Consider the following 26033-nt stretch of genomic DNA (forward strand, 5'->3'; position numbering starts at 1 on the left):
TCGTGCCATTCAGCACTGGTCCCAAGAAGCCAGAGCAAAACAATAATTGTAGAGTGATGTCTTCCACAATCTTGAAACGCACACACACACACACACACACACATACACACACACACACACTGCAACTTTCTGTAGACCTGCAGATGTTAGGTTATATCAGAGCTCTTTCCAAATGTTTTGACCCAACTGCTGATTAAATGTGCATTCTAGACCTGCAAGAGTCCAGAACTGGAGCTTACCTTTGCACTTGTGTTAATTGTATCATGGTTTAAAGCAGCTGGGATTGATTGTGCGCTTTGTTTCTGCATTAGAACATGTCTGCTACGATAAACCTCCAATAATTGAAGCAAAAAGCTTCTTCGGGGAGGATCAAAATTGACTGGCTGCGTTCGGCAGGCGTCACCATGCCCCTCTTGGAGGATTTCGCCCATAAACTGGAGTTGATCCGTCTGTGGCGTGGCCCCCTGAGAGGATCGGTCTGGTTAAACTGGTCATGGAAATGCAAATCGTCACAGTGCGGCTCTGCCAGTAGAAACGCTCCGTTTGTATTCAAGCTCCCAGTGCCAGCGTTGGGCACGTCAGCAATGCACTGCGTGACCGCGAATCACACGTTGTACATAATCCCAAGTTATAGTAAAGTTAATGAGTCCCGATCAAGAATCTGGAGCCAGATCTGCATCAGTCCGTGGGTGGATTCACACCCAAAAACAGGGTTAGTTCACCCAAAACATAATCTCCTCCAACTTTGTTGTTCAAGTTTAAAATAAAACTGCTTGCATATCAACAAAATGCGATAGAACTGAAATGCAGAAAACAAGAATGATAAATTGCTCCCAAATCTCATTAGGTCTTGGCTTCTCTTGCAGTTACATCATATTTACCCCTATTTTTCTTTCATTTTTAATGTAGAGGGATGCCAATAAATATATCAAGTGCTCATTCTTGAATATAATAAGCCTGATTTATTTCCATTTTGTGATTAAATGGGTTCATTAGAGCCCTGTCCTCTCGAATTGTCGCCCTTTCAACTCTCTAAAGTTCTCACAATAGCTCAGGAGGATGACTCACAAAGGGCACCATGTTCTCTTTGGTGGGGTGTAAGGGCTGACTGACAGCTATTAAAAGTTCGGGAACTGTGCTTGTGTTAACTTTTTAGAGTAGCCCAGACGTCAGTGGACAGTGTGTGTGTGTGTGTGTGTATGCATGGTCATGTGCATATGTGAGTGTGCACCAGTGCATGCATCCATGAAATCTGACTTGTACCTGAATTTCTAGGTGTCGTGGTGTCACCTCACACTTACATTGGCTGCCTGAGGGGGCTGCAGTTAGGCAGGCCGTCTTTGTCGAAGGCACTCAGGTCACAGCGACACCAGTTGTCAATGACATCGCCCTTTCCGCCGCACCAGTATGAGCTCATTGTGGCGCTCTTTAAGGCCTGTAAAGGGTAACAGGTGAGGTGAGAGAAAAGCAATTATCTCTCAGAACATGTTCTTCCTGTCCATCTCTGCTTACCCCACCCCCATCCTAGCCCACATTCTCCACCGACCATATGAGAGAACACACAGAGACACATATCTTTGTACTCCTGCCATGAGGTCACTTCTTTAATGTGCTTTTCCTCATTTCCCCACCTCCAAAGAATAGACAGTCCTCACTTTACAAAAAAAAAAGCCTGACAAGAGAGCTCACAAAGATAGGAATACAAGTACACATACACACACCCACACACAGAGTGACCTTTTCATACCAACCATTCCCAATTACCGGAAGGCAAGAACATCTCACTAACATCTGCGAGCTTACGACGCGATATCATGGATGCACTGTGACTTTTATGATGGAGGCGTGAAAGCTGCGACGCTCCCCGCCTCCTGTGTTCGTCGTGTGTGTGTGTGTGTTTGTGTGTGTGTGTGTGTGTGTGTGTGTGTGTGCAAGCATCAGCAGCGCTGTCTGTCTGTCTACAGAGCGGATGGAGGAGGGGATGTTAGGGGATGACATCACCTCGTAACATCTATTGTGCGGCTTCATTAAAGGCTGAAAGAAAAATCAAAGACAGCCGCTCAGTCATCATCTAAGAGGCAGCAAAACGCCAATATAACCCCCGACGCAGTAAAATCTAATGTCAGGGCTTTCCCTAACGCCGCAGGCATGATAGAGAGTTCAGGAGAGTTCGCTAGCACTTTGGCTCCCCCACCTCCCGTCATACGATGGATCAATGGAGCGCTCAGCTATTTATGTGCTCTGACTGGTTGACGGCGCTGCCTCGCGCAGACAACTTTGGAGATGTAATTGATCATGGTCAAAAAAGTAGGACACTGGAACCGTGCAGAAACATTATCGCCGGGAAGCAGGCATCCAACAAAAAGAGGAGCGAAGCCGTCCGCTTTTGTTCCGATCCACCATGACATTGCTTTCATCGGAAGGAAAACCGACGGGACCACACACGTCTTTAAGGCGACCGCTTGTGCCGCGGCGCGCTCGTGCAACGACAGGCCCGCGCAAGCACGCGCAATTAAAAATTGATTTCCAAAGTTGGCCGTTTCATTTCGTTGGGCTAACGCCAGGGACGATTTCAGCAGCGCGCTGATTAGTGAAAGTGATATTTGAGATGACTGTGGGCATAGTCCTGACCAGAAAGGCAGGGGGCCTGGCCAAAAAACAGAGTCAGGGTATGCGTTCAGGAGCTGATGTTAGCATTTCCACAACACTGCATTGTTAGCTGCGGAGGAGGCTCGACCGTCTTTTCATGGGAACTGACTTTGTCCAATACCGCCCGCGTTCGCTTAAGGCAAATAATCTCGGGAGTGAAAAGTGGCCTTAACGAGCGGCGAGGGTGGGAAAGAAACCAGGGCGAGCCTGGAGAAAATAAACCCCTCACTAAAGAAAGATCGACGACATGAGCGAGGAAGCAAAGGTGCAAACCAGGGAAACTCCCAAATCCCAAAGCATTCCTCGCTGCGAGATGGGATCAAGATTCCCCAGCAGTCGAGGCTTTCCCATTATTTAGCCTTCAATACTAGCCCCGCTAAATGAGCGTGGTGAACGAGCAGTTATTATAGGGGGTCGCCAACCACTGTAATCCATGGCCATATAATAACCCTTTGGAAAACCAAAAAGGGGAAAAAGGTAATTACATTTCTCCCCCCACTTGGCTGAGCCCATGTGGCTAACTGCTGCCAGAAAACAGCAGCAGGGGTCTCGCCACCTTGTGTCAATTGGAAGCAGGCCACAGAGAAAGGCAACAAGAAAAACATAGAACCAACATCTAAGCATGCACGCAGGCTGCACAAATAACAGAGAAGAGAAATGACCTCCGCCGCGGCGCGGGATGGGGGGGGGAACCACAGGGCTGCCACGCATTTACTACCAGCACCAGATTTCACCATGTTTATGTTTGAACAGTAATGCAAGCCAGTCTCCACCGGGTAAACAGAGAATCTAATTGTGGTTTAGAGATGGAGGTGGAAGAGAGGAGGGGGGGGGGGGGGGGTCATGGGAGATAAAGCAGAGATTTAAGGAAACGCAAGACATCGCCTGGCAGCCTAAACAGAGGAGGCCAGAGGAGCGGCGGGTGCGTCCTGCTGGTGCGAGGCTGGGGTCAGGAAGGTATCGGAGGGATGAATAGACACTTTCCAAAAGGCCCCGGAGAGGCAGATGGTGCGTCTGTGTTCAATAGAGCTGCGAGATAAGGAGAAGGATACCCTACACGTTATTGATCGGCCACACATCAGGCATTTCCCAGAACACTATAGATCCATACATATTTTGTGCTGCCCACACAGGGATGAAAGAGGACCTTAAGCGCTCCGCTTTTTCAGATATGCAAATGTTTGGACAAAGTTACCCCCCCACCCCCTCCTCTGTAGACAAAGGCACCCTGCCTGATTTGCTTTCAGGTAACCGCGGTGTTTAAATAACCCACAGCCCCGCCCCCCCACTTTTTTTTTTTTTTTTTTTACGTACACGCCGGCATTTATCTCCATTGACCTTATCGATACTGAACAAATGGAGCTGAAATGTAATCACCCCTGGCTTGGAACAGAGGACAAGATCATCGAACATCGAGGCCGCTGGACGTCAGCAACAAGTCCCTCCGCAAATTCCAAGCCTTGACATCATCGAGACTCTGCAGACTCGCTGGCACCGAAACACTATTTGGACCCTTCACTTTCGTAGAAGCCTGTCATGACTTACAAGAAGGCAGGGGAGGCCATCCTGACCTCTTTAATGTATTAATCTGTTTGTCTAGTCTAAGCTGACCGTATTACTGTCCGTCTCCAAAGGCTAATACATGAAAACACTGACCAGCTGGCCCGCAGTATTGATTTATAAGATGATCGCCAGTGGTGGTAAAGAGTCTAAGTCACACACAGGACATCATCAATAGTGACCTAAGTGCGCCTGTGTGTGTGTGTGCGCACACAAAATGTGTTTACGTATCCTTTCCAATCCTTCAGGGCTAATGGTGTTAACAAAGGAAGCCAATAGGATGGTTCTAGGAACCTTGTTAGAAGTCCTTCCAAGAAACTGGACACCAGGGAAAGCTGGAGGGTTAGTTCAGCTCGGGGTTGATAGGGGACCCACATGTCATCGCTGCTATTTAAGCCTGACAACTTTGGGAACGTGGAGGCACGTGGATCCCTGATTATGGAGGATTGAAACTGGATTGAAATTGGAAATATCTTCTGGCGCTCTCTCCGGGTATTCGCCATGATCCCTAACCCAAACCAGGCCTCTTCCCTGTATAAATTGCCGTGATTGCACAAGAAACGGATTTTAAAATTGCTAAAAATGAGTTCAACTCAACTTCTCCTGACTGAATTATTCGCTCCACATAAATCTGTTTAACGACCTATCAGTTGCACTCAGCGCTGAAGTGAGGTTTTAAGGACTTGCATCTTGCTTTTTTTATGTGTTCATTAATTTATGGCCTGTGTGACGGGCAGTTGCTTCAAAGTTCATGGCAACATCCTGGATGTCTACCTTCTGCAGGCATGTTGAGATGTGATAATTATTATGCTCGCTCCACCAGGAGCCGGCGTTTTCATGTTTAAGGCACTTGTTCAAAGCCTGTTTTTTCGGACTCATTCCAAATACACTGTTAATTTGGGTGAAATATGTTGTTGCTGCTCCCCCGCCTCACTGGAAACGGTCTACGAACACCCCTGCAAACGGCTGCAGCAGGAGTGCGTTATGGTAGGAGCGTGACGGCACACTTGGAAAGATATAGAGCGTTTTAGACTCTCTCAGCCAATTTGTTCAAAAGGTTTGCCGTAATTCAGTCCCAGTAACACAGATATTGGACCGTTGCGTCCACCTTTTTCTTTCTGCTGAGGACTGAACTTTCTGCAGGAAGCTTTTGCTAATTTAGCCGCACGTGCGACGGATGAATGTGCAGGTCCAGTTTCAAACTCTTCATTCTCGTGCGTAAATCAGTTTTTATTTTGATTGTATAAGACGCTATATAAATAAAGATTGACTTGATTTGATTTGATTGATTGCAGGAAATCACAACTAACTAATGTCCGGTATCCACGTTTGTCGCCTTGGTAACGGTCATGCTGCAGCCTAGAGGCCTAGAGGGCAGCAAAGCATGGTTAAGGTTGAGGGAAACATTGAGAATTTAGCATAAAAGCTAAAGATGTGTGCATAACTGTGGCACTCTGTTACTTCCAGGTCGATCTAAAATCATTGAAGGAAACCAGATTCTGAATTCTTAAAAGATGCTGCAGAGTGTTCCACTCATTAACAATCATGCCACGGTAAGGCAATAAATGTCCTCGCTGATGCAAAAATGATGGATTTTCCCTTTTTTTTCCGAATCCTATTTATCGGGGTAAATATTAAACGAGTGGTTGCGGACGAAACTGGAGCGCTCTGAAAGAACCCACAGAGGACTGGGAAGAACACACAAACCCCACACATTAAGGCCACAAGCTGGGCTTTTGAACCCAGAACCCCGTAGCTCTGAGGCAGCAGTGCTAACCACCAATCCGCTCAACACCAAAAGCACATCGTTGACGGCAAGAATGAGACAGAGGGCAGGCCGGTGTCCACATGGTGCACGCTTCTGAGTAATTAAAGGGGAGGTCTGAAGGCTTTCTGCTGAACCTGTCATTTATTACAGGCTATTGTCAAAAGCCCCCAAAATGGGACCAAGAACTGACCTCTGGGGTACTCCACATTGTATCTCAGAAGCTGATATGAGATGTGGGTAATTTTGTGACCCAAAATGGCCACCTTCTGGACAGCTGTCACATTTGAACAACCTATTTTAATGCTAAGAGCTCCAGAAACTCATTTCTGTTGAGGAGAAAAGAAAAGGATCCTTTAATATCTTTTAAGGCACACTTGGATAACTATCCAAGATAAAAATCTGTCTTTCGGATATGATTCCCCCCTCCCCACCGAGCCTCAATAATTTGTAATGTCACTGGTCACAAGAACAAAGAAAGACTTTATTCTTCTTTCTCCTCTTTGACAGAACTGCTCAGCGAGAGCTCAGAAGGAGGAAGATAAGGCTGTCCATTACTTCAAACATGTAATTCCACTTCCTTTCAGTGCTGCCGGTGGTCTTCTTAAGTCCGAGATAATTTCACATTGTAAAAAAAAAAAAAGAAGATGGCCCCCCGGCTTAATAATAAACGATAAGACATGTCCTGCGGGGGCAGCGGGGAGAAAGTCAGGTAGCCAAGAAAGTGCCAAGGAAAGAAAAGGAAAAGTGACACTTTGTGTCCGAACCCTGATCTGACGTATGGTTTCAAGTCAACGTATCAGAGGACAAGCGAGCTTCAAGGTAAGTAAATAAATAAATGAATAAATGGATGAGAGACTCCTCATCTCTAGGAAAGCTTTTGCAACATGGCATCTGTCTTCCCCGATAGAGGCGCCTCGGTGGGAGGACAGCAAAATGAGCGGCAGGCTGGCTCTCGTGTCACTCCTCTAATGCAATATGTGACTGTGAGGCCGGCGGCGGTTACAGCCATGAGAGGACGGGGGTGGGGAGGGCGGGAGCAGAGTGATGGCCTACCCCTCCCTCTCCGGCACCCCCCCCCCCTCCCCAAGAAGTCGATGACATCAATAAGAAGCTAATAATCCTGCCTCCAGCTTCCTCGCGAGGGCTCGCCAGAGCGATCCACTGCAGTGCCCATTCTCCTCCTCCCTCCTCATACATCTCACTCTCCACATCCCCACAAGATCATGGGCTGGGCGGTGGGAGAGAGGACGGCGGACGGCGAGGTGTGTGAAAGAGAGGGGGGGGGAGATAGACATTTTGCTCTCCCTCACGTTTAGATATCGATGAGTACCGCCAGGGATCGTCTACTATCGATCGCAGCCTCCTTTTCTTTGGGCCTTTGGCGCTTGTTATGGGCGGCACGTACAGGGTGTTTTGTTTCCTCTGTGTGTGCATATACTGTACAATATATTTACGTCCCGGTGTGTGTCTTTGTGCCTGTCCTTACTGTTCCCCGCAGTCATTTCAGACGCTGAGATAATTAGACTCCTGATTGGTGGGAGTGTGAATCAGCCATGTGTCATGACAAGATGAAAAGCCAGCAGTGGAAGCTAAAAGCAGAGGCCCTCTCTTAAATCACCTTAAGCCAAGGAAACCTGATAGGATGAACTATGACGCCGCGGATTCCTGAGAATATTCATAAATGATGAGTCGTGACCTCGGCGTGCATCCATTAGGCCGATATTACATTCAGCTGTGTTTGCTTGTTTGGCGGCAGGCACGCACGTACACCACACACACGCACACACACGCTCGCTTCCCCACATGAGCAGAAAACTATGATGTCATCTTTTCTGTGCCCTCTGTATTACGGCGCACGTTCGCGGTGGTCAAACTTAACCGACTAGTGACACCCAAAGGCGACTGGTGCAAACTGCATCGGTTGGGGACAATGGGCACGACCGCCACCCCTGCCACCATCACTGGGAGAGCGAAGAGAAACGTTCCAACATCTGGAACAGAGTGGTTCTTGTCCCCGGCGAACAATACATAGAGCACAGGTGGTAAATTGGCTATGACCTTTGACCTTTGCATATAGAAAACGGACCCCCCCGGCTTTCTCACCTCCTTGGTGACGTTGTCTTGTACCAGACTGTAGAGGGGCACAACCCGGCTGACTTCCAGCAGCACAGGAATGGGGGACGGCTGCTCGCCTCTCTTACCGCCACCGCTGGCGTGGCCCCTGCCCGACGCTCCGCCCATCGGCGTCAGGTGATGGCACAGGTGGCACCCGGCCGGACAGCTGCCTTTCTCCTCGCAGCGGATCTCCACGCCGCTCACCATGTCGTCCGTCAGCAGCTGGGTCTTCTGCAGAGCTGACAGGTAGCTGATGAAGGGAACCGACTTGAGCTCGCGCCTGGCTGGGCCGGCCCCCTGATCCGTGGCCTCTGCAGGAAATTACAGGAGGAAATGAAGAAAGCACCGAAAACCGCCCTGTATTCCATCACCCAAACGCTCGCTCTCGTTGTTTATTCGCTGATGACAGTGGGAATAAAATAGAGGCGAGGACGAAGGCGAATGGTCTTCTTAGAGACTTTTGATTGATGCGCTTTTATACTTTCAGGATTGAAAACAAAAAAAAAGGGGCACTGAAACAGTTGAGGCAGGAATGTGACATGTTGATGATGTCGAGTGTTTCACTTGGAGGGAAAGCGAGGTGCGAAAGCTCGGTTTGAGTGATTTAAAACTTGGATCCCAGTTGGATTTGTGCTGGCTCGTACCGGCAGAATCATCAGTCATCGCCCTCGGAAATCTGTGTTAGCCTGATAAAAGTCTCAGTGCCAACATACGGCGAATGTGGGCGCCGTCCGAGCAGGTACCACCCAAGCAAATAAAGCTTTCAAAGGCCAACCTTCCTTTTTTCTCTGACTATCTGTCTCCACATAGCACCGTGGCCTCATCCACGCAGTACTGGATGGGGTAATTGGGTTCACACTAGATTGAATTGTTTAATATTTTGTGCTGAATATTTCTTCTGTGTTTTGTGGTTCCGTTAATAATGGAGCTGAGCACGTCTCTCACTGGGTCCGACTCCCTGCAGAATCTTCGGTATTAGTCATCTTTCACAACGCTGTTCCTCGTCTTTGCTGCGGGTCTTGTTTTCAGGCTGGAACTAAGTTGTTGTGACATATAATTCCCATTTGAGATTTTCTCCGTTAAGCTGTCTTTAAGCAATGCAGAGTTTGACTGTCATCTGATCAATGACAGCATCCGTCTCAAGGACAGATTAAGTCAGACCACATGTTTTTTATCAATATTCATGTTTCTCTGTTGTGTTGGAAGGAATGTCGCAGTCCTTCGGAGGTTACCGCAGCACTAAAGTTTCAAGAGTATTTGCTACCCATTGATCTCATGATGCCGCTGTTCATTAAAATATCTTTACAGCTTGATTAAAAATTACTCAATCGCGGCTCTTCTGGCAGAAATGACAGTATTTTAGCCAGGGCAACGCAAGCTGAATTACGTCAGATATCCATAACTGAAATTGATCCAGGTATGGCTACAATTCCTGCACACACTACATCTGGTTTTAATAGAATTATGCTTCCCGCAGCATTGCTATACAATATAGAAAAACATTTCCCTCGTTTACAGAGATCAATTTCAATTAAAGTGTGTATTTTGGCTCGCTTTAATTAATTGATTTACCAGGCATTTTTTAAAAGCCAGTCATAGAAAGGTCAGTGATGCATTTAAAGACGCTGATAAACGACTGAAGAAAGTAATTCCCTCTATATTTCTAATAAACTCACTTGGTGCAGAAGCGGTGACATCTTAAAGAGGGCGTTTGCTGACATCTAGTGGCCACAGTCTATAACTACACATATTAAGCAAAGCTGCAATAAACTGGGGTATTATTGATTATTCAGATTTTCTTCATTCCGCCTGTTCATCAAGTGAAATCACCTCTACGTATATATATTAGCGGTATTTAAAACACGATAAGTTTAGGTTGTGCTGCCTTTGAGTTTATTTAAAGTCTCTTTCCACGTCACTACCGACTCTTCCCTGCAACTATGCGTGTGCGAAAAAACAACTACACATTACTGTGATACTTTTTTCCTGAAATAAAAAGTAAATACTCCTCTCAAACCAGTTCAGAGTCGAGGCGACGCCGAGAGAACCCGGAAGTGCTTTTCCAAGCGCGCAGCCAATCAAAACCAGCGTTACAGACGCACCTCCCGCGTGATGCCGAACGTGCTCGGCGTGCATGACGTCACCCAGACTGCAGTCTGACTAGCAGCAGGCTGCAGCAGAAGCACAGCACGCCCATCACAGCCGCTGTGCCCCCAACGGCAAAAACTGAAGGAGAAAGGTAACGATTTCACGCAGTAATGTCAACCAAGCATCATTGCTGCGCGATGCATCCGCGTCCGCGCGCGTGTTCGTTGAAGCAAACGTGTTCTGCAGTAATCTTATCGCGCAGTTTCTGATAGCAGTTGGTGGTCGCCGGGCCTTCAAATTACTTGAGAGAAACGAAAAGATCCCGTAATTTAATTTGCAAACAAGTCGGGCTCGTCGGTGGCGTCTGCTAGAGCTGAACATTTACATCTCCATCTGCCACGGTGCTTTACAAATGAGAAGAAAAGCCCGGTTAGCAAGCTAACCTGCCAGAATCAGCACCGCCTTGGCTTTATTTTGTCCCAGCTGGCACCAAAGTCAAAGTAGTGACTGCTAACTATTATTAGTTTTGTCTTCTCTTATGTAGTTACTGCCCGCAAATGCTTCTCTGTCAGCTAAATACCTGGTAGTATTATTAAAAAGCTGGACGTTAACATGTTTTTAATTTATAGATGTCTGTGTGGCCAATAATAAGGCTTGACATCGGCTACTATTTAGCACGCTAACACAAAGTTATTGTGGCAAAATCTCTTTTTTTCCCCCCTTTCCCTTCTTACTCAAGGAAAGAATCACAATGGCAGCAGCCACGTTGGACCCAGATCTAATGAGAGAGGTCCTCGAGTGCCCCATCTGCTTTGAGACCTACAACCAAAGCCAGCTGAGACCCAAACTACTGCAGTGTGGCCACACGGTCTGCCAAACCTGTCTGGAGAAGCTCCTGGCCAACACCATCAATGGCGTCCGCTGCCCCTTCTGCAGCAAGGTCTCCCGGATGAGTAGCATCTCGCAGCTGGCTGATAATCTCACCGTGCTCAAGATCCTAGACTGCACCACATCCTGCAGTGCCACTGCTGCCTTCCTAATGTGCACGTCCTGCTGCAACCGCCTGCCGCGGCAGTACTGCCACAACTGCGCCACGGTGCTCTGCGAGCTCTGCAAAGGGGAAGGCCACTTGCTTCAAGGCCATTCGGTCCAGCCGATCAGGGCGGCCGCCGAACAGCGGCGCAAAGAGCTGGGCGCGAAGTTGGCCGCGCTGCGCGAGGTCATGGGTCACATCCAGAAGAAAAAGGCGGCCATCGACAACATGAGCAAATCCATGAGATTGAAATATCAGGCGGTGCAGCAGGAGTACGCCGCAGCTGAGCAGCACCTCCAAGAGGAGCTCCGAAGGTCCCGGAGAGCGTTCACGGCCTCCATGGCCGAGGTGGAAAAGCTGAACGGCCAAGTCCTGGAGGAACAGACTTACCACCTCAACATAGCGGAGGTGCGGGTGCTGTCCCGCTGCGACTACCTGACGATGCTGGCGAGGCAGAGCGACATCGCTCTGCTGAAGGACGACGGCACGGTCGTCGAGGACGAGGAGCTGGACCTGCGGAGCGGCTTGCCCGCTGCCTTTAAGCTGCATGAGCCCGAACTGGTCAAGACGGAGCGTTCCCAACCTGTGGAAGTGGGTCAGGTGGCCACCAGCGGTTTCACCGTCAGTACGGACGACGGTGAGCTGGACGTGGCGCCGGAGGGCGACGCAGCGGGCGCGGCGGGGGCTCCTGGAGACCTGTACCGGGACGTCGACATGGACGCGGCCGCGGAGGTGGTCTGCACGGGCTCGCCAGGCAGCTTTAAGTCCAAGTCCATGGATGCCGGCGGGGGGGCCGGCCGGAGATGCCGGGGCCAGCGCGGGGCCCCCGGTCTGCCAGTTTGTAAAGAAGCTGGGCTGCAAAGGAACCCTGCCCGGCATGTTCAACATCCCCGTGGGCCTCTGCGTGACGGCCCAAGGCGAGGTGTTGGTGGCCGACCGCGGCAACAACCGCATCCAGATCTTCAATCGCAAAGGTTTCCATCGGGAGATCCGGCGCAACGCCAGCAGCATCGACAACTTCGTCCTGAGCTTCCTCGGGGCCGACCTGCCCACCCTCGTCCCCTTATCCATCGCCATCAGCCCTCAAGGACTCATCGGGGTCACCGACAACTACGACAACTCGGTCAAAATCTACACCATGGACGGACACTGCGTGGCCTGTCACAAGAACCAGCTGATCAAGCCCTGGGGCATCGCCGCCATGCCCTCGGGGCAGTTCGTGGTGTCGGATGTGGAGGGCGGCAAGCTGTGGTGTCTGACGGTCGACCGCAGCGTGGGCGTGGTCAGCTACAACCGGCTGTGCTCCGCGGTCAGGCCAAAGTTCGTGACGTGCGACGCCGCCGGGACGGTCTACTTCACGCAGGGCCTGGCGCTGAACTTTGAGAAGCACCAGAGCGAGCCCCAGCTGGAGGGGGGCTTCTCCATCGGCTCGGTGGACGTCCACGGACAACTGGGCAAGCAGTTCAGCCACTTCTTCTCCGAGAAGGAGGACTTCCTCTGCATCACCGGCATGTGCGTGGACGCCGGCGGCGACCTGCTGGTGACGGACAGCGGGAGGAAGGAGATCCTCCAGTTTCCCAAAGAGGGGGGGTTCAAAGTCCTCATCCAGGACGGACTGTCCTGCCCTGTAGGAGTGACCACCACCCAGAAGGGACAGCTGCTGGTGTTGGACTGCTGGGACAACTGCATCAAGGTCTACACGTACATTCAGAGGAGGCACTCGTCCACGTCCTAGAGGAGCGGGTGGGCGTGTTTAGGGAGAGGTGAACCAATGGGGTTTTTTGGAGGGGGGGGCAAATCCTTTTTTTGTTACTGTCATTAGTTTATTTAATTAATATCCCGTCAGTCGGGTTCAGTTTAGGCCCGACGGACTTTTATTAAAGACGAAACCTCAGAGCTGCATGTTTCCTGATTGTTGTAATGGATCCACAGATATTCCAGCAGCTATACCTCAGAGAATACCGGCACAAATAGTCCCGCTAAATTCAAAAGAAGCCATTAATGTCGACGCTAATGCAGCCACCGCCGCGCGCCTCTTTTGGTTTGGTTTTTTATTTTCAGTTTTCTGCATTCGCAACCGCACAATCCCAAAATTCAGCCTGGCGCCGGCTTCGCTGAGCCGAAAGTGAATATTTGCATATAAAATGAGGCTCTCGGGGCCTGTGTAGCACTTTATTATTATCCACACTAAAAAAAGACAGTGTTCAGGAGCACAGAGTGACGTCGCTGTTGCTGAACGCACCAGATGCACCGGCCAGTCGGCGTCTCCCCCGGATCAGCACGCATTGAATTCTCTGCACTGTTCAGGGAAAATGCAGGGAAGAGGGCGGCTGCTAACGACCCTGGCTGGCTTTGTGTTCTCAGACTTAGCTAAAGTATTTTTGTACAGCTAGAAGGATGATCCCGATGATCCGTTACTGCTTTTCTTTTTTTTTAAACTAAAGCAGGGTTGATGTGATTGAAGACATCCATTTTCATTTGTAGACAATGGTAGATGTTTGGCATTTCCCCTCAAGCCTGTAATCATATTTTATATTGGCAGTTTATTTTTGGAGCCGTTTGGGGTCAATCCAAATGCTGTCTGATTTATTTTTAGTTAGTTGCTCGCTTCCGCCACTAGGGGGCACGTTCACTTAAGGCGAGGTGCATTTCCTGGCGCGGGTCCTGTTCCTGCTTCCTCCCTTAATACTCTGTGATTTCACTCCTCTTCATCTCCTCCTTCTGGTCCAACGTGCAGCTTTATTTTCAGCCGAGCTCTCTCCAGGCGCGAGCGTGACGCCTCAGATCAGTTCATCTAAACCAGATCGCACGTCTGAATAATGTTTACAAATGTTCCCCGAACATTTTTTTTTTTTTTCACACCAGGTTCCCTTTTCATTCTGCGTCCTCGTTTCTTCGGATCCCTGCAGGAGTAGCGACGCCCCACCTGGGTTTGTTTACACTGTGAACCCGAACCCTCGTATTCTTAGATAGATGGTGAAGACAACAGCCATACACGTCTATTGTGTGAGTGTGAGTCGACCTTCAATCTCTATGTGCATGTGTATGTTTTAACGTGTAGATTCATTTCTTTTCCGCGTTCTGAAGAGGATTTCGGTTGAATAAGAGAAGCTTTTGCATATGAGGAATCAAGTGAATCACTGGAACTTTGCAATCAGTGTCATATAAGCATTCGACATTAAGGAAACCTTTAAAAATGCTCCAGGAAGACTCACACTAACATGGTTTTAGCCTTAAAATGAGTTTTTCCAAAGCCAAATCAAACTATCCTTACTTGCTAAATACAAAGAGGCAACGATGAACATAAACTAGCTGTGTTAGCTTAGCACTGCAGTAATTTAAGACACGTCCAAAGCATCCCGTTAAAGAGTTTCTGACAGCTGGATTAGCCGCCATGACGCATGATAAATATGTTTGCACGCCGCGCTAATACTGGAGGCGCACAGTTATCGCAGCGGAGCAGCACTGTTTTCCTCTCTGCGGCCCGTTTAGCGAGCTAGCACCAGAACAGTAAATCATTTTGGACGGAAGTCTGACCTAAAGCAATAAGTGATATCCAATCAGAGGGCGGCCTGTCCTGTGTCCTCGCGACTCTTTCCAGGTGGACAAATGGCTGATTTCTAGTCTCAATATGGGGATTTGGATGTAAGCGGGGTGTCAGACACACGTCCAACGTCTCTTAAGAGTCCCTTTCCTTCACTCTAACTCTGAAATAGACAATGTTCATTTCAAAAAAATCACATGCTAATAAATCAAAGTGTCCTTGTGTTAGTTTCCCGAACATCAGTATCACTTTCTTTTGTTACCTTTTGAGGCTCACGATAATAATGTGTTGAACACATTTCTGATGTCCGTGCGTGAATAAATCCATGTTTGTACTGTTGACTCTCCGAGTGCAATAAAGACTTAGGAAACTTTCCCTCGCGTGTCCATTTAATGAAAGGTAGCATTGAAGCTAGCGCACAATAAGCTCAAAGGTATGAGAGTGCTAAACTATCGTGTGTGTGTGTGTGTGTGTGTAAGATGTGTGTAGAACGAGATTTCCAGGTGTCGTTTGCTTTTTTTTTTTGAGGATTGCAAATGTGGGTGATATTAAAACCTGGAATTGGAACAGCACTAAGGGGATGCTTTTGGGATCCCAGAAAGTTTAATTCAATTCATGCGGCTTATGCAGTTTTTAATCCAGGAGGTAAATTAAGTAAGGCTGAGGTCTTTAAACATAACCCAGTTTAGTCTTGCTCTACTTTCCCCCCACTGGGTGTTTAACTGGATGTTCATTGGGTTCGCTCACCTTTCTGGTACTGCAGCCAGAGTTGCTGCTGGACCTTCTTGCTGGGGAAGTAGATGCTGCAGCTCAGCTCGGAGCCGTACAGAGCCTCCGACACGTAGTGGCTCCCGTACTGCTGGAGGAAGGCCAGCAGCTCCTCGCGCGTGCTCCCCGCCGACAGGGTCTTCAGCACCTTGGAGAAGCCTGGCGGGTCAGGGAGGAGGCGTGTTGTCAATGCGGGACCCGTTTGGTTAGGAGCATAAATGTGAGATTAATGCAGATTCAAGATAAAGTTTAAATGGTGCCCAGCGAGGTAAAAGCAGCGTAATGACGGTTCTGGGGATTGATGAGAGCTCCATTACGCTTCTGCAGTTTGGGGGGGGGGCGGTTCTGGCACTGACCCGTCGATAAGGTGATGGAGCTGAGTTTGACTCTGTACAGGTTGCTCCGCACTCTCCAGCGTTGCACCATGGGATACCCGACGGCCTCGCTGAACTGGGCGTCGCCTTGGAAGGAAAAAACCACAGAATTCAAGCAACACGGAGGGAAAATATACATCCATAAAACTCATTTCAGCACCCCCCCCCCCCCAGCCTGCCGCCTTAACGTGGTTTATTATCCGAGCTAGCATCCCAGCTGCTGCGGGATCGATGACAGATATGCGGCGAGCTTGAACTCAAATCGGATTGCTGACATTAGAAGGGGGAGCAATCTCGCCTTTGGCTGTGATTCAATTACCCAAACCTCCGAATGTTTTAGACCCCCCCTGCAAAACAAAAAGACAAGCGGAGGTGAAAAAAGCTTACGGGAACCTTGAGCCCTCGCCTCGGTGACGCAGCCTCCACCTCAGGCTCCCGCGCGTGGTCGACGTGAAGCGGACGGCGCGCCAATTTAGCTAATGGAGGGGATTATGGGATAGAGGCAGAAGTTTCAAGCCAAGTCTGGGTGACTCTGGACCCCACGGGATGGGGTGGAACAGTCAGGAAAAGGATAAAAGGATGAAGCGGGAGGTTAAGCGTGGGGGTCGGTGGCGCGTGTGCGTGTGCATAATACTCGGCGCTTATGGTCCGTCGTCAACAGAGGAGCGGCTGCGGCCTTGACCGCGTCCCGACCCTCCCTAGTTTAGAAGATTCTGGGTGAAATGGGCGAAAGGTCGACGAGAGCAGCTCGCGTCTTCAATCGAGAACCTGACCCTCGCGAAGGACGCGGGATCAGAGCTTCTGAATGGAAACCAGCAGGTCTCGGCGTGTCACGGCGAAGCGGCGAGCACTTTCTTTCTCTCAAACTCGGAGAATTCGCTCAATTTTAGCTGTCAACCTGGATGGAGCAGGAGAATAACAACGCGACCGGAGCCTGCCGACGTACCTGTGAGGAGCTGCAGGTTGGGGAGGGGCTCCGACAACACCCCTCGACACTGTTCCTCCACCGGCAGGGGGATCACCATGAGACCGTCTGCCAGCTGTGGAAAGTCCTTAATGTAGTTGTTGTCCCTGAGGAGGGAGAGAAGCATGGAGAGATGACCGGGCTGTTTTCTACTGACGCTTCTACCTTTTTTTTCCCTTCTTTTTGGAGCTGGAGCGCTTTCAAGCTGCTTTCCAGCGCTCAGTCACCCACGCCTCAAATAGCTGTTTTAAATTACACGGCGAGGTCACGGGCGATCGGGCTGCTGACACCAGCTGGCCCGAGTGAAAAAGCCTCAAAAACATCCACCACCATTGGAAACGTTTTTATTCGGTTTATAAAAGTCAAATCAAACGGGCCTCGCAGGGCTTTCTTTTTAGTTTTTCTGCATTTATTGTCTTTTAAATCTCTGAGAACATAAACCCGGCCGTGATGTAATACACGTGTTTTCAGGGCAACCTGGGCAACCAGACTGTTTGAGGAGCTGTTATGAGCTTTGGGTCCTTTGTGAGATACAAAAGCACCTTCAAGCCAGCAAAAAAGGTTTTCAAACACTACAAAAAGAATCCAGATCCGGCCGTACATCAAAGCCGGTAATGAAAAATGATGGCTGAATGGTGAAGCAGAGGCACCACCTATGGAAGCGGCGTGCACCGGCTTGATTTACTCTTGAAAGGACATTTGAGTTCAAAACCTTAGTTTCATCAAAGACATCAAAGGAAAAGACGGGAAAAAAGGACAGAACGCCGCCTATCACCTGTAATCCAGGAGCTGTTCTGTCCTACGGTAATAAGGACCATAAACGTGTCGTTTCGTGCCCGAGTAAACGCGCCGAACTCCAAACGTTACCATTTCACATACTGGCCTTTGATGTCAGGTAAGATGGATGACGAGCCGCCACTGGCGAAGCCGGCGAAGCCAAGATGATTTCATTCAGGACCAAAGTCTGTTCAGCTGTGACGGGAGACGGGCCGCTTTGGAGAGCTCGCTCATACGGCGGGAACTCTTTAACCACGAGCCTCCAACTGATCCGAGCCGTCAATCATAATGTTCAGTTTCTCCGGGGAAGAAAAACCCCGTACGATGAGGAAACGTTTGGCGGGCTACAATAATGTGGGAGGGGCCACGGTCGCAGGAGGCCGAGACCCAAAACCTGGTTTTGCTTTTTGTTGGCTCGACGGAAACGACACAATAGTTTATCGCTAGCAATTCAGCTGCTGGAGAAGGAATCGCACTGCGGCAGGTTCAAGTTCAACTTGTGCTTTTAAAGTGTGACGCTGGAGCGTGGGGATGGATGGGGGGGGGGGGGCATATGGTGCTCCAGGAGGACACCTATAAATGTACACTGAGCCGAGAGGGGAATTAGCTGTAAATATCTTCTGCAGGCAGTTTCACATTACTATCTGCTCGCTCCCGACTGGGCAGGGGGGGGGGGATGGGGGGTCAAATCGGCTCCCAAAGAAACGGCCGCCCTCCTCTGAGCGCCGAGATAAGAGCGCGCGGCCCCATTTTGCCCAGCAGATAGACCGTTTGGGTTGAACCAAAGCAGCAGCGGTTCATTTCCTGTCAAAAAGATGAGTTGTCTCGGTGCATTCTGGGAGCATGGCAAGCAGTGGCAATTCCCATAATCCACTTTTATGGGAGCGAGTCTCGGAGCGCCGACCTTGTGCCACAGAGACCGGAGAGAAGCGGGGGCGGTGGGGGGGGGGGGAGCTTCAATCTTCTTGATATCAATTTTTCATCCTGTTTTCCCTCTTTCCGTCCCTCCCTTGGTTCCTCTAACCACAAAAGCCTGTTAGGCGCAATCACAGCGGCGGCGTTACAATGGGCGGGTGGAAGGATCGACTCAAGGGTGGAGGATGAGAGGAGAGAGGGAGAGAGCGAGGAGAGAAGAGGTGCTGTAAAAAGATTACCAAGGCTTATGCTCACAGAAAACATATTGATTGCTAAATGAAATCAGCCAGCTTCGCGCTGAGGCCCACAGAACCTTCAGAGGCGTGTGGACCCAGGCGATATGTAGCTTTATGGATTTCCAAGCCCAAACGTGGGCTGTCCTTGACATTCTGCTTTGCTGCTTACATCCGTTCATGTTCTGGAGTTAAACGACATCCAGCCGTTGAGCACAGACTCGTGCGAGGACGAGACTGAGGGAAGCCAGCAAGAAAAAAACACACCTTACCTCATAAACACTCTTCTGGATGCAACGTCAGGAAATCAACAACATCCTTTTCTTTTTTATTTTCCCCTTTTCTCTGTTCAGCTCTGTTCTGGATAGCAAAGCGAGTGACTCGCTCATGCTAACCTGCTAACCCGCGTTAAGAAAATAAGCTGAAATGGAGCTCAGCTTTCAAGATAGTTTCTTTCTTTCTCTCTGTTACCTTCATTTCTTATGGTGTGAATCCAATCTGCTGCTTTTACGTTTGGATTTATTTTTATTTTTCTATGGGATTTTCTAGATTTGTTTTCCTTTTTTTGCTCGGGTGGGATTTGGTTCCATCTAGCGGTGGAACTGGGGACTGCAAGGATGGAATTCCTAAATTTTGAAGCCTATTGGAGAACTCACGGTAGCTGCCACAGAAGTGAGAACAAACGTTTCCACCCTTGCACCTTTCCAGCTGATTTCTATTCTATAGGAGGATGTTTTCTAATTAAATTTTAAATATATAGTGCCATAAAAAGGTTATTTTAGCTGCTCATGATTAATAGAATTTGCACCCAAGATGTTACAGCAGCATCACACCTCAAAGTGTGTAAGGATGTCAGTGAAATGTTCCACTAGGTGAAGGCGCGGGTTAAACTGTTTACTTTCAGCTGACACGAAGGTGAAAAAAGCTGAATATTAAGGCTATTTTCATTTGAATGTGACTAAACTCTTATTAACGCTAGGTCTTATTAACGCTGCAGGACTACTTAGTAACTGAGGGAAATTGAGCATGTGTGGGAGTCACATAGGCATTAAATCAATTGTTTTTCTGCATAGTTATTCAGCATTTAAAGGTATTTTTACTCCTGCTATGTTCGTGAATACATAGTCTTGTATACAGGTACACTATAGAGGTGCCTGGAGGCAGATTTTTAATGCAGCAGATGAACTCCCCTGTTTCAGCTCTTTCCGCAGCCTTTGAATCTATATTTACTCTTTAAAGTGGCATCAATCACGGCATAGACGGCACAGAAATGCATTTGTCAAATAGCAAAACATTCCTTTAATGGTGGCTACGCTCTCTGTTCCTATAAGCCATGCTAATATAAGCCAGCACGATAGGGGGCAAAGTAGACCTAATTACAAAGAAATAACATATTCATGAGCTTTTGCGAGCCGTTCCAGCTTGAAGCTCGTGTCAGAGTTATGTGTGCATAATGCTGCTAATGAAGGCAACACAGGTGGTTACGATTCATTAACTTTAATGCACCCGGCCTCCTGAATCTGACATGTTTCCAGCTCTTTTGTAATAAACATATTTCACTGGAATGATCAGCTCTAGAGTCTACTCACCATAAATAATTCAATGTTCACCCTCTTTATGTACAGCGTAGCTCTTATGTACACAGCTTTACACTACAATAAGCCCCCAGAGCGCAGCCTCGCTCTCTCCGTGGTCCAGTGGTTTCACAGCTTCGAATTTCACTAAGAAATAAAGGGAGTGTGGTAAAGTGCCGCTCTGACACGTCCTAAAAGTTAACGCCAGCAACCACCACCACCACCAACAATGGCTGGAGGAAGCATCCTTCTCCAGGGGAGCACAGGTAGATACAGCAGATAGTCAATAATGTGGACACCGCAGACACGTGTTCACATGAGCTTCCTGAGTTCCTGCAGGAACTGTTTCAGCAAAGTAGATCATGCAGGATACTCGGTTCCCCTCTATCCTTAACGATGTCTTTTTTAGACCGATGAAAGCACTAACAAAAAGACCCCAACTCCCCTCATCTAAGGCGTATTGAACGTACATACAAACCGCTGTTAGCGAGCTTACGAGGGCAATATTGGAACCACTGACCTCAGATGCTAATTGACCTTTAGTCTGATGCGATTCAACTCTGTCCAGCTGCAGCGGGAAAGTAAAGGCTCTGTGGCTCCTCTGAGTGCAGAGGAAATGATAAGTGTGTCTGTTTGCAAATCTTTCACTTTGTAATAAAGTGAGTGGAGGTGGGAAAGGGGCGCAGTTGTAAAGTTGGCCGCTAGAGGCTGCTCTTTCTCTGCAATACGGACGAGTCAACCAGCGTCGTTATCAGCATCAGTCAGGGAACATTTGTGTGTCCGCGGTGCTGCATGTGACGAAGCACAATCTGCTGAATGTAAATAAAATATGTTAAACCGCAGACGAGGGCTCGGATCACGTACCAATTACATTTATTTAATACACAGACGTGCATATGACACCCGTGCTGGAAAGCAAAGCGCAAAAATGTTCAGCTGATCTGGGTGTGTGTGTCTGTGTGACAGGATATAAACTCCTGGAGGTCAGAGGGGAGCTGGACACACGCGGAGGGAGGAGTTCTGAGAACGTGTCAAGCAGAGAGTGACTCAGACGGAGAGATTACCTCTCCACCGAGGTGCTGGAGTCAGGACAGGGCATTTTACCACAGAGAAAGGTGTGACCGCGGGGCCGACTGCAGGGTTTAATCACCATCCAGTGAGGCTGTTCATTCTGAAGACTGGAAATTGTCTTGACAACTGACTTTCAAGAGCCTTGTTTAAGAGATTTATAAATACTGTATAGAGCACACCAGAATGGTCAGCTTCCAGCTGATGGGAACCTTCTCCGATGGCACACCTGAACCTAAAGCGCTGTTTCAAGATCATGAAACGCCTTAACAGCGAGACACATACGTCATAATCAGATTAGAATTACTGCGGAGGTTGTTTGTTGTTCAGGATTTTAAATGGGTGTGTGTAAAGAAAACCATGACCTTATTAAAGGACTATGTAGTGGTTGAAAAATAACAAAAGTTCTGCTGAAAACAACATTACACTTTGTGTTTTTGCTGCATTTTTTTTTATAGCAATTCTCCATGCTTTTGTTAGATGAGAATTAATTCCTGCTTATTGTTGGAATTTGTAAGTCTTTACGCCGCCTTTATTTGCACGGAACAATATCATCTGCGTAGAGACAGATTTTTTTGATGAACCTTTATCAAAAGCAAATTGATCAGTTCAGGGTCAACATGCTCATTCTGTTCACCCCAAGATACTCTCCCAGCCTTTTTACTAAACAGTTGTTTCAGGGTGTCGTCAACGGCAAATAGCACTTTGGTGGAGAGGAGGGGCACATTAGTGACACCAGGACTCACATTAAGTCAGGCGCAGCATATTAAGGAGATGGGTTACAAAGTGGCAGGAGCAACGGGCACGTCAAAGCAGCTTATCCACACAGCAATGACGTTTACCAATTAGACACGAAGAAGAAGAACGTTTGAGCCTTCGGATAATTAAGCCCAAAGTCCCGAACTCGGTTGGCATCCTGTGGTCTGTCGGTGCCGAGCTGAGGCTCGCCTCGTGTCTTCATAAAAACACGTCCTGAGCAACAATTAGGGGGAAATCAAACCTCCAGTAACCAAAGCAAGAAGGAGAAAGAAGGAAACAGATCAGTTATGTCACATTATCAATAAACCGCAGCAGCTCTGGAAGTGTCGTCTTCCATTTGAGGGACGCGCACTAGTTTGTTGGACCGTACAATCACAGATTGGACAGCCGGGGTGGGGGCACCTTCCCCGTGCTATGTGATATTCTTAGTTGCCATGAGATGTGTCATTTGAATAAGCATTTGGTGCAACCAGGGCCCGTCGGATGGCTCATAACAAAGATAAAGTACCCAGTGTCACCCTGGGCAGTGTGCACAGATGATGGATTAAGTAGTTATTAAAGAACAGCATCTGCAAACAGGCTAATTCGTGGCGTAATAAAACAATCAGAGATGTTTACCCCGAGTCTCCCGTTGCCATATTTTATCTTAACTGCAGCCACATTTCACTTGATGAATGACCCCACTGGGACCAACTTTCCAAGGCCGATATTAAACAGGATCTGAGGTGATGCGTCAACGAAGCGGTCTCCAGTGGAACGTGTATGCTAAGGGCGTAGCGGGGTTCTAGTGTGGTGGTTATTGCTAAATGTTGCTAAATGACGAGCAGCTGAGGTTGCGCAGTCGTCATAGCAGGATGGCGGTGGAGTTAAATCTTCGATCGGAGGTTTCATTTATGAGGTTGGCGTGTTTTCAGGTGCACTGGATTCGGATTTGCTCTCTCCGTCCACAAACGCGCACGTTACGTCAACTGCTAACTGGAAACTGCCTCAAGGTGTGAGAATGTGACCCTGCTGGGTGGGTGGGTGGGTGGATGGATGGATGGGTGGGTGGATGGATGGATGGGTGGATGGATGATGGATGAGTGGATGGGTGGGTGGGTGGGTGGATGGATGGATGGATGGATGATGGATGAGTGGATGGGTGGATGGATGGATGGATGGATGGATGGATGGATGATGGATGAGTGGATGGGTGGGTGGATGGATGGATGTATGGATGGATGGATGGGTGGATGGATGGATGGGTGGATGGATGGATGGATGATGGATGGATGAATGGGTGGGTGGATGGATGGATGGATGGATGGGTGGGTGGGTGGATGGATGGATGGATGAATGGGTGGATGGATGGATGGATGGATGGGTGGATGGATGGGTGGATGGATGGATGGATGATGGATGGATGGAGGGGTGGAGTGGATGGATGGAGGATGGATGGATGGATGGGTGGATGGATGGATGGATGGATGGATGGATGGATGGATGGATGGGTGGATGGATGGTGGATGTGATGGATGGATGTATGGATGGATGGATGGGTTGGATGGATGGATGTGTGGATGGATGGATGGATGGGGATGGATGGATGGATGATGGTGGATGGGATGGATGGATGGATGGATGGATGGTGGATGGTGGATGGATGGATGGATGGGTGGATGGATGGATGGATGGATGGGTGGATGGATGGATGGATGGGTGGATGGATGGATGGATGGATGGATGGATGGATGGATGGATGGGTGGATGGATGGATGGGTGGATGGATGGTGGATGGGTGGATGGATGGATGGATGGATGGATGGATGGATGAGGATGGTGGATGGGTGGATGGGGTGGATGGATGGATGGATGGAGTATGGGTGGATGGATGGATGGGTGGGTGGATGGATGGATGGGTGGATGGATGGGTGGATGGATGGGTGGATGGGTGGGTGGATGGGTGGATGGATGGGTGGGTGGGGTGGATGGGTGGGTGGATGGGTGGATGGGATGGATGGATGGATGGGTGGATGGGTGGATGGATGGGTGGTGGATGGATGGATGGGTGGATGGATGGGTGGATTGGTGGAGGATGGATGGGTGGATGGATGGATGGATGGATGGGTGGATGGATGGGTGGATGGGTGGATGGGATGGATGGATGGGTGGATGGATGGATGGATGGACTGGATGGATGGATGGATGGATGGATGGGTGGACAGAGCCCATCCTGAGGGTCATTGACGTCATTAACGTGATACACACAATCTTCTCTGCTCTGAGGAGCAGCTGTACTCCAGTCCTGGTAACAGGATCATCGCCATGGAGATGTAGCTTGGTGACGCAGTAAAAGGGCACGCTGATTGTGGAACTAATTATCTCAATTGCATTTCCATTTTTTCCATTATTGCTGTCCCGTCTTTTTAATTCTGCAGTCTCTCCAAGCCCCCCCTGCCGCCCAGTCTCTCCGCCGCCTCGTCACCTGTCTCTCAGACTGACAGCGGCGTGTTACGGAGCACCGTAACCGGCTGTTAAAAACTCCTTTCCTGACAGCCTCTTTTGCCTTCGCCCTGAATGTGAAACAGCACTTGTGAGGACAGATGAGGGGTTATCTTGCCTCGGCACAACAAGCAGGAGACAGAAATGTGTTGGTATCTTCAGTTTTCAGGCCTGAGGTGCGCTGTGGTAGACAGGCCTACCTTTAGAAATTCTGTATTTATGCTGCAAAAATGACAATTATGGGGGTGAATATGCTTCAGGTGGACACAGCAGGTACAAACTGCTTTTCATGCAAAAGTTAATTATGGGATTGAGTTTTCTGACTTGAAAATAACAACTCAAACACGCACGCTTCCATGGTTATTTTACGTCCAGAGATTTCTTCGAAATTCAAACATAAGTAGGAAGGCTCGCTGTCTGGTTCAAATTCCGATGACATCATTGGTTGTGCTGTATCACATGACTCTGGGGGCTCCCTTCCACAGGAAGACAGCTGAGAAAAGTGCGTCTAAAATCAGTTTTAAAGCTGGATTTTTCTCCGCTTTAGATGTTGTGAATTTGCAATTGTGAAATAGAGGTTATCAATAAAAATACGTGTGACAAACGTTGCAGTTTTATACCAAACTTAAGGCTTGTTCCTAAAGCTTTTTTCACCTGTCATTCATAGCCTGATCAACCCATTTGAAGGATAAAAACAGGTTTAGTGATGAAATGATGAAAGACATTGAAAATTCCCAAGATATAAACATTATATAGCAACAAGTAGGCTTAAGCAATATACACATGACAGGCTGTGGTATACACTCAAACTAGGGGGTCTAAGAACGCCCCTTAGCTGTGGTGTAATGAGCGTATCGCACAATGAAGTGAAGCATTCCTTTTAAAAAAATGATTAGCAGCAGTTTAAATATTAATTAAGCTATTCGGAACCTTCTGTATTCTTCACATTGGCTTCCAGGGATTGTGCGCCAAATAAAACGGTCAGTTTCTGGGGAGGCACCAGGAGTAGCCGGGGTGGAGACTGATGAGGAAGCTAGGTCCATATAGCCGAGCTGACCGGAGCATTCCCGACAGGACCGTCTCTTGGAAAATTGCTGTCTTAACGTCCATCGGCACGCTTATTTACCACGACTAAGGACCAATCAGATTGGGTGAATTCACCTTTCCTTTTTAAAATAACCTATTATACACTATGAAAACTCGCACCCGTATATTATATTACATTACTTAGAAAATCACACGTAGATTTGTTTGGCATACAAAAAATAAGCAGTGGAGTAATAAATAAGAGTGGAGCGAGTGCTGAACATCATCTGATGTTTCAATGAACAGCTAATCAAAGCTGAGCCTTTTTTTCCTCTTA

General features: G+C 48.5%; 2 protein-coding genes across 3 annotated transcripts in view; one reads left to right on the forward strand and one right to left on the reverse strand.

Annotated features, from left to right (window-relative positions):
• The window catches only part of LOC101070809 (astrotactin-2), a 152946-nt gene that overhangs the window by 22314 nt on the left and 104599 nt on the right, over window positions 1–26033 (reverse strand). For both annotated transcript variants that reach the window (XM_029837360.1, XM_029837361.1), the window contains 5 exons: window positions 16846–16970; window positions 15882–15986; window positions 15505–15684; window positions 8081–8403; window positions 1302–1435 (listed from right to left, as the gene is read on the reverse strand). In XM_029837360.1, the coding sequence (XP_029693220.1) occupies window positions 1302–1435; window positions 8081–8403; window positions 15505–15684; window positions 15882–15986; window positions 16846–16970 (867 nt within the window). The remainder of the gene's footprint in view (window positions 1–1301; window positions 1436–8080; window positions 8404–15504; window positions 15685–15881; window positions 15987–16845; window positions 16971–26033) is intronic.
• On the forward strand, window positions 10218–15145 carry LOC105416529 (E3 ubiquitin-protein ligase TRIM32). The gene is given in 3 exon segments (XM_011604528.2): window positions 10218–10331; window positions 10920–12008; window positions 12010–15145. Coding segments are annotated over 2 exon segments (2016 nt in total). The 5' UTR covers window positions 10218–10331; window positions 10920–10931; the 3' UTR covers window positions 12949–15145.

The sequence above is a fragment of the Takifugu rubripes genome, chromosome 6 (assembly GCF_901000725.2).
Source record: "Takifugu rubripes chromosome 6, fTakRub1.2, whole genome shotgun sequence".
Taxonomy (NCBI): domain Eukaryota; kingdom Metazoa; phylum Chordata; class Actinopteri; order Tetraodontiformes; family Tetraodontidae; genus Takifugu; species Takifugu rubripes.